The sequence below is a fragment of the Gorilla gorilla genome, chromosome 6, assembly GCF_029281585.2.
Source record: "Gorilla gorilla gorilla isolate KB3781 chromosome 6, NHGRI_mGorGor1-v2.1_pri, whole genome shotgun sequence".
In the NCBI taxonomy this organism is placed as follows: Eukaryota; Metazoa; Chordata; class Mammalia; order Primates; family Hominidae; genus Gorilla; species Gorilla gorilla.
Window position 1 is genome coordinate 36,956,992 of NC_073230.2, and position 19,489 is coordinate 36,976,480.

General features: G+C 40.2%; 1 protein-coding gene and 1 long non-coding RNA gene across 10 annotated transcripts in view; one reads left to right on the forward strand and one right to left on the reverse strand.

The window, feature by feature from the left end:
- Window positions 1–5,430, forward strand: part of CHN2 (chimerin 2) — a 316,889-nt gene extending 311,459 nt beyond the window's left edge. For all 6 annotated transcript variants that reach the window (XM_055347250.2, XM_019031141.4, XM_055347251.1 and 3 more), the window contains 2 exons: window positions 354–459; window positions 3,592–5,430. In XM_055347250.2, coding sequence (XP_055203225.1) covers window positions 354–459; window positions 3,592–3,763 — 278 coding nt within the window. In that variant the 3' untranslated portion in view covers window positions 3,764–5,430. The remainder of the gene's footprint in view (window positions 1–353; window positions 460–3,591) is intronic.
- LOC134758909 (uncharacterized) overlaps window positions 2,240–19,489 on the reverse strand; it is a 53,680-nt gene continuing 36,430 nt past the window's right edge. For 3 of the 4 annotated variants that reach the window (XR_010134632.1, XR_010134631.1, XR_010134633.1), the window contains exons 2-3: window positions 6,163–6,419; window positions 2,240–4,011 (exon numbers count right to left, since the gene is read on the reverse strand). This is a non-coding gene — a long non-coding RNA (uncharacterized lncRNA). Of the gene's footprint in view, window positions 4,012–6,162; window positions 6,420–17,637; window positions 17,794–19,489 lie in introns of those variants that run through there. The other variant, XR_010134634.1, reaches the window with a different exon arrangement.

Consider the following 19,489-nt stretch of genomic DNA (forward strand, 5'->3'; position numbering starts at 1 on the left):
TGTGAGAGGGATATTTCTAGCAAATCTAGTGTTCAGAAGAAGGCAAAGCATAGTCTGCACATATGCTCCCTGACTGTAAGCATTCTGCTGGTTTACAGATTCATGGAGGGCAAGGACAGTGTCCAGCCTCTGGCCACCCAGAGGACATTCAATAAGCATGTGGTGCTCAGCCTCAAACTCTTTCCTGAATGACACAGGACACCAACAAATTGATTAAGTGAAACAGTGCTTGGATTGCATGAATTTATTAGAATCCTTCCCCACTTCTGGCTAAAACAAAAACTTCTTGTTACTTCTCTGAAAACTTGAATGCCACACTCTGAACTAATGCCCATCATGCATGAACTTCACAGAAATCTCCAATGCAGATGAGAGGCTGGAAGCCGTCCATGAAGTGCTGATGCTGCTGCCTCCTGCCCACTATGAAACCCTCCGGTACCTAATGATCCACCTCAAAAAGTAAGCTCATGTCTCGTGCACAAAGCCTGCTCTGCTCCTAGAGCGGTTAATGCATGAGGAAAAGTGGATGGCATTCCTCCCCAGCCCACTGAGGGGAACGAGCCTCCAGCCCCAGCCATAACTGCTGGAGTTTCACTGTGCCAGGAACCACTCCAGGCACTTTCAGTGTATCATCCCTATGAAAGGGGCGCCACCGTGGTGGCTCACGCCCGTAATCCCAGCACTTTGGGAGGCCGAGGTGGGCGGATCACGAGGTCAGGAGATTGAGACCACCCTGGCTAACACGGTGAAACCCTGTCTCTACTAAAAATACAAAAAAATTAGCTGGGCGTGGTGGCAGCCGCCTGTAGTTCCAGCCACTCGGGAGGCTGAGGCAGGAGGATGGTTGAACCCAGGAGGCAGAGCTGGCAGTGAGCCGAGATCGTGCCACTGCACTCCAGCCTGGGCAACAGAGCGAGACTCCATCTCAAAAAAAAAAAGAAAGAAAGAAAGGGGCGCCATTAGGGGCCTTGTGTCACTTGTGAGATTGCTGACACTTGGGGAGGTTACACAGCTGATTTGAAGAGGTGAAGGCAGGATCCCAGGCAGGCTGATGTACAGCCTTTAACTACTCTGCCTCCGTGTCTGCATCTTCATCTGACACAAGCCCTGTACTCTGTGTCCTGTTCATCCCCCTGTTGCTTGCCCCTTTCCAGGCTCCTGAGCCTGCCTGCCTCCTGGGAGAGCACATTCCCAGCCTGATCTCTTATTTTTCTGGATGTGTGAATTCTCTCTCATTGAGTAACAAATTGCTCCCGAAACTTAGTGGCTTAAAACTGTAAACATTTATTATCTCATAGTTTCTAAGGGTCAGGAATCCAGGTGTGACTCAGCTGGCTGCCTCCAGTTCAAGGTCTGTAATGAGGCTGCAGTCTTATCTGAAGGCTTGATGGGCCTGTAATCCCAGCTACTTGGGAGGCTGAGACAGGAGAATTGCTTGAACCTGGGAGACGAAGGCTGCAGTGAGCCAAGACGGCACCACTGTACTCCATCCTGGGCAACAGAATGAGACTTTGTCTCAAGAAAAAAAAAAATTCACTCCTGAAGGCTTGATGGTGGTAGCATCCATCTCCAAGCCCACTCATGGTTGTTGGCAGGATTCAGTTCCTTAAAGGCTGTTGGACTGAAGGCCTCACTCCCTCACCAATAGTTTGCTGGAGGCAACCCTCAGTTCCTTGCCATGCGCATTTCTCCATAGGCAGCTCACAAAAAGCCAACAGGCTTCTCTCAGAACAAAAAAGCAAGAGCACCCAATATGAAAGACAGTCTTTTTGTAACCTAATCTCAGAAGTGACATCCTATTGCTTTTACCATGTTTTATCTGCTAGAAGCAAATCAAGTCCATCCCATACTTTAAGGGGAAGGGATGCAGGGTATGAATTCCAGGAGGCATGGATCACTGAGGTCCATCTCAGAGAGTACCTGCCACACACACAGCTGTCTGTGTGAGTGTGTGGGAGACCGAGATGGAGACGTCTGGATGTTTATGGGACACTAGAACCTCTGGTGACACTATTCTCTCTAAACCTTGTGTCTCTCTCTTTCACTGCACATGTGTAATGAGGTCGATGAATTGGTGTTATAACATTGGAGGGATCAGGGCACATCTGTGTGCCTCTGTGTTTTTGAAAGATACTTGGCAGCAGCCCATTCTTTGATAAAATGAACCAAAAATTGTCTACATTGACCAGTTTACAGATCTACTTAGTATGTGAAAAGAAGCAAACTGAGGACTGTATAAACAGTAGGTATTGAGGTTTTTATTTTTCTACCTTATTAGACATACAATATTGTTGCTCAGATTCAGGGTGATGGTAACATTTAGCTCAGAATATTCCCATTCTGATTAATTTATTGAATTTAGGAGTACAAGTAATTTTTAGATAATAAACTATGGGTATCACATCTGGCTTTCAATTAGCTGTAAAATATTTATTGTGATCAATATCCAGTTGTTACAGTGTGGAAGGCAAAGTACCACTACCAGAAAAATGCTGACACCTTTCAGCTGAACCTTAAATGCCAATAATACTGTATCTTTATCATAGTGGGTTTGCCAGCCATCTTGTTTGGTCAGGCGTAGTGCCTGACTTAAGAGGAAACTGTGGGCACTTTGATGGTGAGAAATGTCCTCTTTCCAACCTTCTTCTTAGCTTTGTGGCATGTACATGACACAAACTGGGTTGACCTTAAAATAATACTCAATGGCTAATCCTAATGAGTTATAAGGAAATAGAAAGGGATGGCTTTTTACGCACAACCTAAACACATTTTAATTATATTTTGCTCTTTTTTGGAGAACCCACTCCCTTTTACATCTATTATGAACATTCTAAAACTTAAATTTGTGAAAACAAAACTCTGGGAGATTGTAATTTTATTCCATGAGGAAGGTGTTAAACCAACTTTGCAGTTTGAATTTTATTCTTAAAGGCTCTGCAGTTCTTATCTGGATGTCGAAATGATTTTTAATTTCAACTGCTGTAGACCTCATCCTGTGGGAACTAGAAATAATGTCCAACTGCCTTCCAGTTTGGCGACATTCCAGCCATTCCCCCACCCCATGATAACGGCCTGGCTCTTCCTAAATTCATGACAGCCCATTCTACACATAACCTTTCTCCTCTGGCACCGGTCCTCCCAGCAGAGAGGGATCCTGCCCTTCCCTTCCCACTCTCCAGCATACAGACCAGCAGGAAGCCACAAGAGGGAAAAAAAAGCCTTCTATATAAGGCCTATGAAAGGACCATGGGCCAGCCTCAGAATCTGCTGCCCCTACAAACCAGTATTCCTTAAATGATAGTTCCACATTTACTTAATAAGGAGGACTAATTTTCTAATTTTAAAAATTGTGTTCCTGCCAGATTCACATAAGTAATTCATTCCCACCGGCGAAGGCAATGTCAACAATTTAAAACGAAAAATCAGTAAATTACCCTTCCAAAAATACCTTTCTGCTATTCTGATCCCCAATTTTTTCTTGCAGTTTCCTGAACCAGAGATGTTCTTGGGACTTACATACATAATCAATACATAAAATCAATCTCAAGTCTCCATAATGTCTCTGTTCTATATGTTTGTTTTGTTTTGCAGGGTTACTATGAATGAAAAAGACAATTTCATGAATGCAGAAAATCTGGGGATCGTGTTTGGGCCCACTCTGATGAGGCCCCCTGAGGACAGCACCCTTACCACCCTGCATGATATGCGGTACCAAAAGCTGATTGTGCAGATTTTAATAGAAAACGAAGACGTTTTATTCTAATCCATCAGGGAAATGAGCTGAATGGCCCCAGCCCCATCCAAGTTGACAAAGCAAAAGGAATAAAAACATTTCTTACCACTTGATTTGTTTTCCAAGCAAGTGCTAGAATTTGCTGGACTGCAGAGGATCACTGAGTGGGGTACTGTGTCTCATAGACATGCGCCACCTCCACGTGAGAACAAGGGTGAAGGTGAGGGAAGCCCCTCACCTTGGGTCTTTTGCTGTGCCTCCTATGTATGTCTGGTTTGCTGGAAGAGTGATTAATACATCTTTAATTTATTAAAAAACAATGTAGACCTTTAAACTTCAGTCTTATTGGTAATAAAAGGGAACTTAATTCATACAGGTACTTGATACAGTTATACATTTTCCACTTACAAAATTGATACAGCTATACATTTTCCACTTACAAAAAGAAGACAATTCTGTTAAATGTTAAATGAAACCTATATCGTAAAATGTATTTTTATTTTACCCACAAGAATGTTATTTTTAGCAAATAGAACTCAATGCAGTGCATTGGTTATTACCCTGTGTACCTTGTCCCTCATTTTGCTGTGACACCCTGAAAAAGTTGACCACAAATGCAGTATTATCTTGACATACCTCTGTCCTCCTCAGTGCTTTTCAATGAAATTTCACCTGCCCCTTGTGTTCCTGCTTTTGACAGTTTTTGCTCTTAAGCATTGGCATTCTTCTATTGTATGGTATATATTTATAGCAATTGTAGGATGGTCTGAAATGTCCACAAACTTTCTATTCATACAAATTTTGTAAATTCCCAAAGTATGCTTTGGAATTGGTCATAGTCTTTTCGTATCATGATAGTCTTTTCGTATCATGAGTATGTATCTTCGTATCATGAGTATGTATCCCAGAAGATACAGAATGCGGTCATTTTACCTGAAATTATTTGAGAACACTGGATGTATCTGGTCTGTGTAAAAAGTTAGCACTTTCCCTCTTTTCTTCCCGGCCAAGTCCTCTGAATTCATCTGTTAATATCAAATTGTATTTTTGCCACATTTCTGTATTGGTGAAAAGCGAATCTGCAGAATAATTGTCAATGTTTTTCATTCTTGTTTTACAAACCTATTTTTTAAAGTGAGAATAAGGTTGGTTTTTACCAAATATTTGTTCCTCCTTGACAAAAGTAGCTCTGTGTGGATAATATGATTTTATTACTACAGTTCCATTCACTTGGTTATATTTATCTTAGCATGAGCCTTTCACACCAAGATTTCTATATTTTGTAACATAGGTGAAATATTTAAAACATCAAAAACTGTAAATCTAGATTTTTAAAAAATCCAACTGCAATGTCTTTTCCTTTGATTGAGATGATTTGTGTAAACTCACCAGTCTTGCTTTGGAGTGAGCAGAAGAGAATGACTATTTTACGTGGAGCATCATTGTGTGACTTGACCTGGACAGTCCCAGGGGCTATGCAGATGGACTCCATTGGCACAGGGAGGTTTGACCTCTTCCCTGCTATTATCCCTCCTCCCAACTGTACAGATTTGTTTGTTGTAGTTTATGTACTTCTTGATACTGTCAAAAAATTATCTGGAAATGGTTTTATTTTGTGAAGTGAACAATACTTTGTAATTTATGATAGTGTAAATGGAAGGCAAAGCATCACATGTATTAAATTCTTCTGTCTATTATTCTGGAGTATGTGCAAGAAAGTGGTTTGGAGGGGTGGGGTGGTGGATCATCAAAACATTGTTTGTTTCCAGATAGATGTTGGCAACAAATTTTCAGTCATCACTGAAACACAATGAGAAAACAGCATCTCATCGAGTCCCCACTCCTTCTGCAAGCTTCCTTCTAGAGAGCCTGCTTCAAGATTAAGGCCCTGAGGCTCCACATTCACTTTCCATAAGCCCCACTGCATGGATGCATCATCATACAGAGGTGAACCGTTTAGGGCAAATCACCCTAGGCCACTTGGAGGGTAGCAGAACAAGAATTTTAAAGTCAGAAAGCCCTGAGTTTGATCCCAGATCCGTCCATTTAGTACTACCTGCATGTAACCATGGGAAGTTTGCGGCTCTGAAAAACTGAAGGTGATAATCTGATTGTGACATCTTAAATGAAATTTATGTTCTAGGGTAATTAGTAATAGTTATTTCTCATTATTACCATTTTAGAAGGGGAAAGGATATAACATGGAAGCAGGGATGGAAGAAGCATAAGAAAAGGATTTGTCACAGGTTCAATCCAAGTCCAAATAGCACTAAAGGATATAACAGGCCTCTATAATGGGTAGTGAAGTTCACTTGACTCCTTTTCTCAAATGTGATCCCAACACTTGATCCCCTCTTCCTTTAGTCTGAAGCCAGCTCACCCACACCTGTCTTCCCCACCATCTGGCAGCCTGACATGGCTCCCCTTACCTGGCTTGAAATTCCTGCTGTTAGAATAACTCTGGTTGTTAGACCATCAAGGAGGCAGCACTGTTTCCAGAAACCCACTGTTCAATTGTCAACAACTGAGTTGTGGGAAGTGGGATAGGAGCAGGGTTGGTGGGAGAATGCAGTGGTGAGGATGGGAGGAGACCCCTTTTTCTTTCTTCCATTGACATAAATGGGCATTCCAGATGACCTGGTCTCCACAGCTTGGAAGGGCTGCTGCAGATGTCAAGGATAACAGCCTAGAAGGGAAGAGAGAGGAAGAGAGAAGGTTAAGGGAAGGACAGTGAAGAGAGCATCAGAAAGAAACATACCATATAGGTGAAGGATTGCCTGGGCTGTCCTGGCTCCTGTGAAAACCCAACTCAGTTTATAAATTCCCAAGTTTATCAATATCCAGTGTATAATCAGTCTTTTATTTTAAAAATATAACATTAACTTTTAACCAGTATGTATCAAGCATTTATTAATGAGCTAAACACTGAATATTTGGAGGCAAGGAAAAGGCTTATCACACTGGAAGAATTAAACAATAAAGTTAGTCTGGCTAGAGAGAGGAAACTGATCATGTTAAGGGTTTTGGACTCTTAAGGGGAATGGGTACTACATATTTGTCTCCAGACACACAATGTAGGGGGTACCAGCCATCAGGGCCATTTCCAAGGTCGGTGCTGTCTTTCTCTCTGCTCCACCATCCTAGGCTTATTGTTATTTCCCCTTGGGTTTGGCTCACATAGTTATAAGGAGGCTACAAAGACCACCAAGTCAATGCCTTTCTCTTCTTGTGTGTCCCATTTAACAGTGAGGAAAACTTTCCTAGAAGTCCCCTGTATAGTAGACAGCGACACATGACAGCAATTACTTAAGCATACCCTGAGAATGATGCTGTGTGGCAGACACGCCTGAATGTGTATTTGGACTTTCGAGGAACTGGGAGTGGCAAACCTGGAGATTACTTTCTCATCTGTGAGGAACATCTGAGCCCCTGCCCTGTCCTATGGATCAAGACCCTTTGAGTTCAATGAAGGTTGCCAGCTGGAGGTTGTTAGGGGAAGGGTGCTAAGTGAAAATGCTCTATAAACTGCATGCTTTTTACAAGCGGCAGCGGTTCTCCTGCCCAGCCTGCCACCGCTAGAACATGTAGTCCTCCTGTCCAGCCTGCTGTCACTGGACCATGTGCTTCTCCTGTCCAGCCTGCCACCGCTAGACCATGTGGTCCTCCTGTCCAGCCTGCTGCCACTGGACTGCTCTGTATATAAGTTTCCCGCTAATAACACTCTGTCTTATTTACTGGCTCTGGTTCTTCTTTGGCCTCTTGAACCTGGTGCCATCCCTACTGAAGTTAATAGGGGTCCTGAATGACATTCCCCACCATACAATCCCTTTCATTGGCCAGAACTGCATTGCACACATGTGGCTAAACCAGTCACTAGCAAGCGGAATGAGATCACCAGGATTAGTTTAGATCAGTGGTTCACAACATGAGATCCCTTGATCAGCAACAGCATGAACTGGGACTTGTTAAAAAGGCAAATTCTCTTGCCTGACTCACTGAATCCAGGGGAAGCATTTTGCGATCTTTTTCTTTTTCTTTCTTTTTTTTTTTTTTTTTTAACAAGTCTTTCAGGTAATTCCATTGATTGAGCAATCAGGACTTACACCTGACCTGGGGTTGGATCCAACTTACTCAAGGTGTTTGGATACCTGAAATGAACTAGGACTCATTAGCAAAGAAAGGGGCTTTGCAGCACTGTGAAGGTTGTTGAGATTCTCAGAAGTGGTAGAGAACTTTCCCCACCCATACACTCCTCCCATCATGACCAAGATCTCCATGGGTCCCACCCCTATAACCATATTACCAACTCTGTCTCTAATGTAACACTGTCTAAACTATAAGCTTCATGAGGACTGGAATCCGATCTGCTTTGCTCACCATCCTACCCAATCCTTACCCAGCACTGTGCTAGCACACAGTAGCCAACCCCAAACTTTTATAAATTAATGGCTTGTTCCTTCTACAAATACTGCACTCAAATGTCCCATTTTTGTGTGGTAGTGGAGGGGAATAGTTCGAGAAGCAGATTCTGAAAATGCACACTAACTCCTGTCTGTCGTTTGGAGCTGTGGCTAACATCTGAACTCTTTGGTTATTGAAGCTTTCTCCTTGACTTTCTCCTTAACTCGCTCTTCAGCATGTTCTTTCTCCTTTTCCCCAGAAGGAATGATTAAGCTTCAAAATAATTCAGTTTGAAGAATCTGAAGATCTAAGTCTCTAGTTCAATTGCAGGTTACACAGATAATGGTAGATTTGGCTAGAATCTAGTGCAATGTAGACACGAGGAGGTCAGGTGCTGGGTCCAGACAGCCTCCGGTTAAATCATAGCTCCATCTCTTTCTAATAGTGTGACTTATGGAAAGTTAATTTGCTTTTTCAGTCTCAGTTTTCTTGTCATTAAAATGAACTAATACCAGTTCCTATTCCATGGAGGCTTAAGGTACTCTGTGGACAGCACTCAGCATATTTGGAGAACAAAGTAGGTAAGCAAATGCTTTTCTAAAATATGCAACAACTTGGGGAAATGTTTGAGAATGCTTAACCATTAGTATCCCTTCTTCACAGTGATAAGGCACCATCACTTACGGCTGTCTAGCAAATGAGAGAGTTTCATGAATGGTAACTATTACTACCCAATGAACTTTGGAAGTGAAGCCACACCTGTCCCATGCAGAGTGATATGGTGGAAAGAGTTCAGACGTTAGCCACAGCTCCAAACGATGGACAACAGTGAGTGTGCAGAAAGAACATGCTGAAGGGTGAGTTAAGGAGGCCTAGTTCCAAATGTTAATAGCCTTGATCTGTGGCTGAGCCAGGTCTTGTGGCTCTAAAGCCAGTGTTCCTGTGGATGCAGATCAAGTGTTCCTGTGGAGCACTGGCTTTAGAGCCACAAGACCTGGCTCAGCCACAGATCAAGGCCCCACTCACCAACCTCACAGGTCTATCACTGAGGCCAGATGACATGCAGGAGGTGTGGAGGCTCCTTCACAAACCCTCACACCCCTCGGTACATCCTGTCCCGCATCCTCTGCTCAGGCTCCTCTGCCCAAACATGCAAGTCCCTGATGCATCCTCCAAGGCTGCTTCTCACCCTACTTTCTCCCTAGCCAATCACATTCACTCTGGCTTTGAATGCTATCTGTCAACAAATCCAAATTATCCTCAAGATTCAGTTTGCTACCTAATGCACTGTGACAAATCCCTTCTGCTTAAACCAGCTAGCATGTGATCTGTTGCTCATGGCCAAGGTCCCTGATGAACATGCCAATCCCTCTGCCACTCAGCTCTTTAAAATCTTCACATCTGTCATACTTGCATGGCATTAAAACAATTTTAAAAATCAGAATAAAGGACTTGATCCCATTTATTCTTCCTCATTCCTTGGCACTTTTTATATTCTTACTGTGTATATTCAATCTATGCCATGTTTTATAGAAATGGTATCATACTCTATATTAACATTCTACAAATTATTTTTAATTCTCCATATGTTTTTGAAATGTATCCATGTTGATACTCATAGACCTACTTCATTCATTTTAGCTGTCCTAAAATATTTTACTAAGTAATTTATCCCTCTGCTACTATTAGGTATTCAGTTTCCTTCTTTTCTATTGAAAACAGCATTTCCATGAATGTTTTTGTTGAATTCTGCATGTGCTAGATTGGAATTGCTAGACTGTGAGGAATGCATATCAAAAGCTTTGCTAGATGCTCCCCAAAGTGACTGTGCCAATTTATACTCTCATCAGCAGTGTTTGAGAGTTCCTGTCTCTTTGTATCCTTATGAACACTTGGCATTACCCGACTTAAATATTTTGCTGCTCTGTTGGCATAAAATGACATCTTTTTGTTTTAATTTGCATTTCTTTGATTACCACTAAAGTTGAGCATCTTTTCTGGTTTAATGGCCACTTAACTGTCTCTTCTATGAACTGGCTATTCATAACTTTTACCATTTCTCTACTGAGTTTTTTCTCTACATCTACTGATTTGTTGGAGTTCTTTATAAATTCCAAACTGTTTCTTGATCAATCATGTGCATTGTATATATCTTCTCCCAATATAAAGGATCAATTTTTTTAGAGTTTATGCTTTATGTTTCTTATCCTGACCCTTAAACCATAAAGGTATTTTTTTATATTTTTTGTAAAAATATTCAAGTTATGCTTTTCACATTGATGTCTGAAATTTTGGTGCAAAAGGTAGGAATCTATTTTTTTCCATGTGAATACCAAACTATCTTAGTGCAGCTCTGTTCAATAAATTATCTTAGTGCAATTTATTGAACAGAGCTGTGCTATCCAATACTGTAACTACTAGTCACATGTAAGCTTTTGAGCACTTGAAATGTGACTTGTCCAAATCCAGATGTACTGTGTGTATAATACATGCTGGATTTTCTTTTTTTTTTTTTTTTTTTTTTTTTGAGACAGAGTTGTGGCCCATGCCTGTAATCCCAACACTTTGGAAGGCCAAGGCAGGTGGATCACCTGAGGTCAGGAGTTCGAGACCAGCCTGACCAACATGGAGAAACCCCGTCTCTACTAAAAATACAAAATTAGCCAGGTGTGGTGGCACATGCCTGTAATCCCAGCTACTCAGGAGGCTGAGGCAGGAGAATCACTTGAACCCAGGAGGCGGAGGTTGTGGTGAGCCGAGATCGTGCCATTGCACTCCAGCCTGGGCAACAAGAGGAATACATGCTGAGACTTGGTACAGAATATGTCAACAATTTAATACTGATTACATGTTTAAATAATATTCTGCATATTTGGTGTTAAAATATATTATTAAAATTTATTTCACCTGTTTCTTTTTACATTTTGAAATGTGGCTACTGGAAAATTTTAAGTTACAAATATGTAGAAATACAAATACATTGTATTTCTATTGCGGAGCTCTAGAATAGACCATCCTTCCTCCCAAAGGGAGAGGGGTCTCCTAATTTGTCATAATGGAATTTCTTTAATTGCATAGGTCTGTTTCTGGACTCTATTTTCTGATCTGTCATTTTATCTAGCTCTGTACCAATGCTACACTGTCTTTTAATTTTTATTACTTTATAATAAGTATTAAGATCTTATTCCCATTCTTGTTCCTCTTCTTCAAAATTGTCTTCGTTCTTATGTTTCACTCTCACATATGAATTCTAGGACCACCTAGTCTAGTCTTTCCTATCGTGACATCCTAACAAAACCTACTCAGATTTTGATAAGAATGGCATTTGATTTCTATTTTTACAAAGAATAGACATCTCCCTTCACAAATATAATACAGCTCTCCTTTAATTTGGGTGTTTATGCCCTTCAATAAGATTTTATAATTTTCTACACAAAGTGTATGCCCATATTTTATAATATTTATTCCTAGATACTTTATAGTTTGTGTTGCTATTGTGAATAGATTGTTTCTCATATGCTTTATAATGGGTTATTACAAATATTAGGAACACTGCTTATTTATATAAATCTTCTCTCTAACAACCTTGCTGAACTCTATTAGTTCTAAATAATCTTCTTGGGCTTTTTGTATAATCATATTGCCTGCAAATATGGACAACTTTGTCCCTTTCCAATTCTCATACTTGTTAAATATTTTATATTTTTAACTGACCCATACTAATTGTACATATTTATGGGGTACATAGTGATGTTTCAATACGTACAAAATATACTGATCAACAGACCCACAGCTAGTATCACACTGAATGGGGAAAAACTAAAAGCCTTTCCTCTAAGATCTGGAACACAACGGGGATGCCCACTGTCACCATTGTTATTCAACATAGTACTAGAAGTCCCAGCTAGAGCAATCAAACAAGAGAAGGAAATAAAGGGCATCCAAATTGAAAAGGAAGAAGTCAAATTATCTTTATTTGTTGATGATATGATCTTATATTTGGAAAAACCTAAAGACTCCACAAGAAATCTATTAGAACTGATATATTCAGTAAAGTTGACAATAGCTAATATTTGGAAGCAACCTAATTGCCCATCAACGATGAATTGATAAAGAAAATGTGGTACATACACACAGTGGAATATTATTCAGTCATAAAAAAGAATGAGATCCAGTCATTTGAAACAACATGGATGGAACTGAAGATCATCGTATTAAGTAAAATAAGCCAGGCACAGAAAGACAAACCACATGGTCTCACTTTTTTGTGGGATCTAAAAATCAAATCAATTGAACTCATGGACACAGAGAGTAGAACGATGGTTACCAGAAGCTGGGAAGGGTACTGGGGGACTGGAGAGGTAGGGATAGTTAATGGGTACCAAAAAAAGAAAGAATGAATAAGACCTACTATTGGATAGCACAATAGCATGATTATAGTCAATAACTTAATTGTATATTTTTAAATAACTTAAAGAATGTAATTGGATTGTAACTCAAAGGATAAATACCTGAGGGAATGGATACCCCATTCTCTATGATGTGCTTATTTCACATTGCATGCCTGTATCAAAATATCTCTTTGCTGTTGAGATGTTAGGGTTCCTTATATATTCTGGATATTAATCCCCTGTTGGATGAACAGTTTACAAATATTTTCTCCCATTCTGTAGGTTGCCATACACTCGTTGACTGTTTCCTTTGCTGTACAGAAGCTTTTTAATGGACATAATCCCATTTGTTTTTGTTTTTGTTGCCTGTGCTTTTGATGTCTTACTCATAAAATATTTCCCAGAACAATATCCTGAAGAATTTCCCCATGTTTTCTTCTAGTAGTTTCATAGTTTTGGATCTTACATTTAGGTCTTTAATCTAGTTCGAGTTAATTTTGTATATGGCAAGAGGTGGGGGTCTAGTTTCATTCATCTGTATATGGATATCCAGTTTTACCAGCACCATTTGTTGGAGATACTATTCTTCCCCCAAGGAATGTTCTCAGCACCTTTGTCAAAAATCAGTTTGCTATAGATATGTCCATTAATCTCTGGGTTCTCTGTTCTGTTCTGTTGGTCTATGTGTCTTTTATGCCAGTACCATGCTATTTTGATTACTATAGCTTTGTAGTATATTTTTAAGTCTGGTAGTGTGATACCACCAGCTTTGTTCTTTTCACTCAGAATTACTTTAGCTATTCCCCAAATAAAAGATCTAGAGTAACTGAATGGATTAAAAAACAAGACCCAAATATATGCTGCCTATAAGAAATACACCTGTAAAGACACACATAGACTGAAAGTGAAGGGATGGGAAAATATATTATACACAAACAGAAACCAAAAGTGAGCAGGAGTAGCTATACTTAGATAAAATAGACTTTAAGCCAAAAGCTATTAAAAAAGCAAAAAAGGATATTATATAATAATAAAGGGATCAATTCGGCAAGAAATATAACAATTGAAGTATATATACACCCAATACTGGAGCACCCAGGCATATAAAGCAAATATTATTAGATCTAAAAGGAGAGAAAGACCCCAATATAATAATAGCTGGGGACTTCAACACCCCACTCTCAGCACTGCACAGATAAGCTAGGCAGAAAATTGGCAAAGAAACATCGGAATTAAACTGCATCACAGAACAAATGGACCTAAGAACATTTCATCCAACAACTGCAGAATACACATTCCTTTTATCAGCACATGAAACATTCTGTAGGACTGACCATAAGTTAGGACACAAAAGGAGTCTCAATAAATTTTTAAAAGTTGAAATCAGATCAAATATCTGATGACAACAGAATAAAATTAGAACTCAATAACAAGAGAAACATTTGAAACTATACAAATATGTGAAAATTAAACATGCTCCTGAGCAACCAATGGGTTAAGAAATTGGGAAGGAAATTTAAAAATTTCTTGAAACAAATAGAAATACAATATACCAAAACCTATGGGACACAGCAAAAGCAGTATTAAGAGGCAAGTTTATAGCAATAAATAACTACATCAAAAAAAGTAGAAAGACTTCAAATAAATAATCTAAATTACACATCTCAAGGAACTAGCAAACAAGAACAAAGTGAACCCAAAATTAGTAGAAGGAAAGAACTAATAATGATCAGAGGATAAATAAATGGCATTGAGACTAAAAAAATACAAAAGATCAATGAAACAAAAAGTTGGTTTCTTGAAAAGATAAATGAAATCAACAAACTATTAGCTAGACTAAAAAAGAAAAAAGAGAGAAGACACAAATAAATAAAATCAGAAATGAAAAAGGAGATGTCACAATGGATACCACAAAAATACAAGGATCATTAGAGATGATTATGAACAACTATATACCAATAAATTTGAAAAGCTAGAAGAAGTGGGAAAAATCCTAGACAATACAACCTATGAAGAGTGAACCAAGAAGAAACAGAAAACCTGAATAGACCAATAACAAGTAATGAGATTGAATCAGTAATAGAAATTGTCCCAACAAATAAAAGCCCAGGACCACATGACTTCACTGCTGAATTCTACCAAGATTTTTAAAAAGAATAAAAAATCTTCTCAAACTGTTCCAAAAAAGTTGAAGAGGAGGGAATTCTCCCTAACTCATTCTATAAGACCAGCATAACCGTGATAACAAAACCAGACAAGGACACAACAAAAAATTTATAGGCCAATATCCCTGATGAGCATAGATGCAAAAATCTTCAACGAAATACTAGCAAACAGAATCCAACAACACATAAAAAAGATAATACATCATGATCAAGTGGGATTTATCCTAGGGATGCAAGGGTGGTTCAACAAACACAAATTAATAAATATGGTACATCACATCAACAGAAAGGACAAAAACCATACGATCACCTCAATAAATGCAGAAAAAGCATCTGATAAAATTCAACATTCCTTCATGATGAAAACTCTCAATAAAAAGGAAGTACTTCAACACAATAAAGGTCAGAGATGACGGATTTACAGCTAACAACATACTCAATGGGGGAAAGTGGAAAGCTTTTTCTCTAAGACCTGGAACAAGACAAGATGCCCACTCTCACCACTCTTATTCAATACAGTACTGGCAGTCCTATCCAGAGCCATGGGCAAGAGAAAGAAAAGGCATACGAACTGGAGTGGAGGAAGTCAAAATGTCTCTGTGGATGACATGATCTTGTGCACTGTAAAACCTAAACACTCTACCAAAAATCTCTTAGAACTGATAAGTAAATTCAGTAATGTTGCAGGATACAAATTAACTTATAAAAATCAGTAGCCTTTCTATACACAAGACAAACTAGCTAAAAAAGAAATCAAGAAGAAAATTCTATTTACGATAGCTACAAAAAAGTAAAATACATAGAAATAAATTTAACCAAGGAGGGAGAAGATCTCTACAAGGAAAGATACAAAACACTGATGAAATAAATCCAAGAGGATACAAACAAATGGCAATACATCTCATGGTCATGAATTAGAAAAATTAATATTGTTAAAATGACCATACTGCTTAAAGCAATCTACAGATTCTATGCAATCCCTATCAGAATACCAGTGACATTCTTCACAGAAATTTTTAAAAATCCTAAAATTCATACGGAACCAATTCTCATACTTTTTATTTCTTCTCTTCTTAATATAGTGGCTAGGACCGCTAGAGAAGAAAGCAGCCATCCTCACCTTGTTTCTGACTTTAATGCGAATATAGCTAAAGTTTCACCATTAAACGTGATGTTTGTTGTAATCTTTACACGAATGATTCTCAAACATGGTGTATGTCAGAATCACTTCAAGAACTAAAAAGAACACAGATGCCAGGTTTGTTGAAAAAAGAAAGGGCCTGGACCTTTGTATTTTTACCAAGCTTCTCAGGTGATTCTGTTACCCACCAAAGAAAGTTCCCTTCTAGTTCTAAAGAAAGAATCTTTTTAAAAAGCACACATGGGTGGTGTTTGATTAAATGGTTTTTTTCCTGAAGTCTCTTAAGATGATCTTTAGGTCCTATTTTCTCTTTTACCCTGTTAAGCTGGTATGTTACATAAATAGATTTCTTAATGTTAAGCCACCATTGTGCTCCTAGGAAATTTTTAACCTGGTCACATGTAGTATTTTTTTAATACGCTGCTTTAATATCTAGCGTGTTCTTCCTTTCTTTCTCTTCCTTTCTTTTCATCTTCCTTTCTTTCATTTTTTAGAATTTACATCAAGCTACACATGGGAAAATGGCCTATAACTGTCTCTGAATAGCATCTATTCCATTTTTTCTCTCATAAGAGGAGTTGTATAGCTTTCTCTATTGTTCTTTTCTCTGAAACAACTTTAATAAAATTGGTAAATTAGAATTAGGTTCAGCTGGAAATGGCAGAAAAACCCAAATTGCAATAGATAAAATGGAAGTTGACATCTCGCTCATATCAAATCCAGGTGGGTGGTGTTGGTCTGATATGGCAGCTGCATACTCATCAGGGACCCAGGCTCCTTCTGTCTGCTTGTTTGTTGCCCTGGAGATCTCCCACCTGTGGTTGCCTCACACAGCACTGCCTTCTCCTACGGGCTTCATGAAACCATCTTCACAACGCTGGCTTCCAAAAAACATGACCCTTGCCTACCACCACCAACATCTTTCTCTGCTAGAGTTGCTGGACCTAGATTGGGTCCCTTTCACATCTAAGCAATCACCAGGTTCCACTCGGCCCACAGTAATGCATACACCTCTACCACACCATTGGTAGAGGGCAGCTCACTCCACCGCAGCCCTCTCTACTCACCCTACTAGTGTTGGGTAGCCCTTTACCTTTAACCCTTCTGGGCATGAGTCAGGTATCTCTGACTCCTTCCCTTCTCTTGCACACTATATGCAAAGCATCAGCAAAGCTTCTTGGCTTTACTTCAGAATATCTTCACAATCTTACCACTTGCCCCATCTCCACTGCCACTACTCTGGTCCAAGTCACCACTGTCTCTCACTGGACACCTGTAACAGCCTCCTAACTCAGCTCCTTGCTTCTGCCCTTGCCTCTCTCCAACCCCACATCCCACCTCTAAGAGTCTATCCCAGCACAGCGAGTAGAGGGATCCTGTTAAAAGCTATCATAAATGTCACTGCTATGCCTAAAACTCTCCACTGGTTTCCCATCTTACTCAGAATAAGTCAATGTCTTTACAGTGGATGCCCCAGGCCTATGTACGTGACTTCTCTAGATCTCCATAAATTCCCCCCACCACCTCTCATACTACTATGGCCTCGGCTCACTGTATTCCAGACTTGCTCAGGCCCTTTTGCTGCTCCTTCAACATGCAAGGCACACTCGAGTCCTGGGGGAGTTGGCCATTGCTGTTCCTCTTGCCTGGAACATTCTTTCACCGTTTATCTGAGTGGCTACTTCTCTTTCCCTCTTCAGGTCTGTGGAACTAAAGCTTGGACACACAGCAACATGCATCACCCAGTGCAGGCTAGAACTCATAGTGAAAGGGATCAGCAAAAACAGGGTCTCCTTCTCTGCATACCCAGTAGAGACGCATCCTAGGCAGAGGCCCAGATGGATACACCATTGGAGTTGGCTGCAGGACATGGACCTTCCCTGGGTTGCTCTCCTTTTTATAAGGCAAAGGTGAGAGTGGCTCTGCAGGAGAGAAATACAAATTTTAGACCCAGGTGCCAAGTATTCTAAGCTTGGTTGCCACATGCTCAAGGAAAGTTCTACAAAATGCCAGCTTGCCCAGCACTTATAATTCTTAGAGGCTCCTGATCCAGTGAGAAGCTGAGTCCAAGCACAGTCCCCCCCAATATGAGAAAGAGAGGGACCCCTGGAGTCATCACTAGACAATTCTGTTTATTCCACTGGGGTTTGTTTGGAGTTTTTTTAACTTCATCGTTTGAAATAATTCAAACTTGGAAAAATAGTACAGAGTCCAGAGTAACCTTCACCCTGCTTCCCCAGTGGTGACATTTTGCATAATTACAGTACATTATCAACACCAGGAAATTGACCAGTTCACAAGACTATAGACCTTACTCAGTTTTCACAAGGCCTTAAACCTATACCCACGTGTGTGTGTGTGTGTGTGTGTGTGTGTGTGTGTGTGTGTAGTTTTATGCAATTTCATCAAATGTATAGATTTATTCATCTACTACCACAATCAAGATATAATCTGTCCAGGCATTCTGGCTCACACCTCCAATCTCAGTGCTTTAGGAGGAGGCCAAGGCAGGAGGATCGCTTGAGCCCAGGAGTTAGAGACCAGCCTGGGCAACAGCAAGACCCCATCTCTACAAAAAAAATAAAAATAAAATAAGTCAGGCATGGTAGTGCACACCTGTAGTCCCAGCTACTCAGGGGGCTGAGGTGGGAGGATCACTTGAGTCCAGGAGTTTGATGATGCAGTGAGCTATGATTGTGCCACTGCACTCTAGCCTCAATGTGGCACTGATTATCACAGGTGAGTCGATTGCTGGGGTCATGAGCCATGATCCAAGAAGCATGGCGTCACCAAAGGTCAGCCTTAGGGTCATGAGTGCTTCCTCATGGAGCCAACCTGAATCCTGACCAGAGATGGGTTCTCTAGGAGGGATGCTCCTAGGAAATCCAGATCCTATGCATATAAAATCTATCACAACAACAGCACTCCTTCCTGCTCCCCCTTTGTATTCATATCCACCCACTGATGTGCTCCCCAACCCTGTCCCCTAGCAACCACTAACATCTGTTCTCCAGATGTACAACTTTGTCATTTTGAGAATGTTATATAAACAGATTCAAACACTATGAAACCTCTCGAGACTGGCTCTTTTTCACTCAGCATAATTTTCTGGATATTCAGTCAAGCTGTGGCTTGCATCTAGAGTCTGTTCCTTTTTTATTGCTGAGACGTACTTCCCAGGATGGCAATATGACAGTTTGTTTCATCATCCCTTCACTGAAGGACCTCTGGATTGTTTCCAGTTTGGGGATATAATGAATAAAGGGACTATGAACATTCATGTACAGGTTTGTGTGTGCATCTCTGTATTAATCTGTTCTCACACTGCTATAAAGAAATACCTGAGATTGGGTAATTTATAAAGAAAAGAGGTTTAATTGGCTCACGGTTCCACAGGCTGTACAGAAAGCATGGCTGGGAAGGCCTCAGGAAACTTACAATCATGGCAGAAGGCAAAGGGGAAACAGGCATGTCTTACTCAGCCAGAGCAGGAGGTGGAGAAAGGAGGAGAGGTGCTATACACTTTTAAAAAGCCAGATCTTTTCCTCCTTCGTTCCAAGATGGCCGAATAGGAACAGCTCCGGACTGCAGCTCCCAGTGTGATCAACGCAGAAGACACTGATTTCTGCATTTCCAATGGAGGTACCTGGTTCTCACT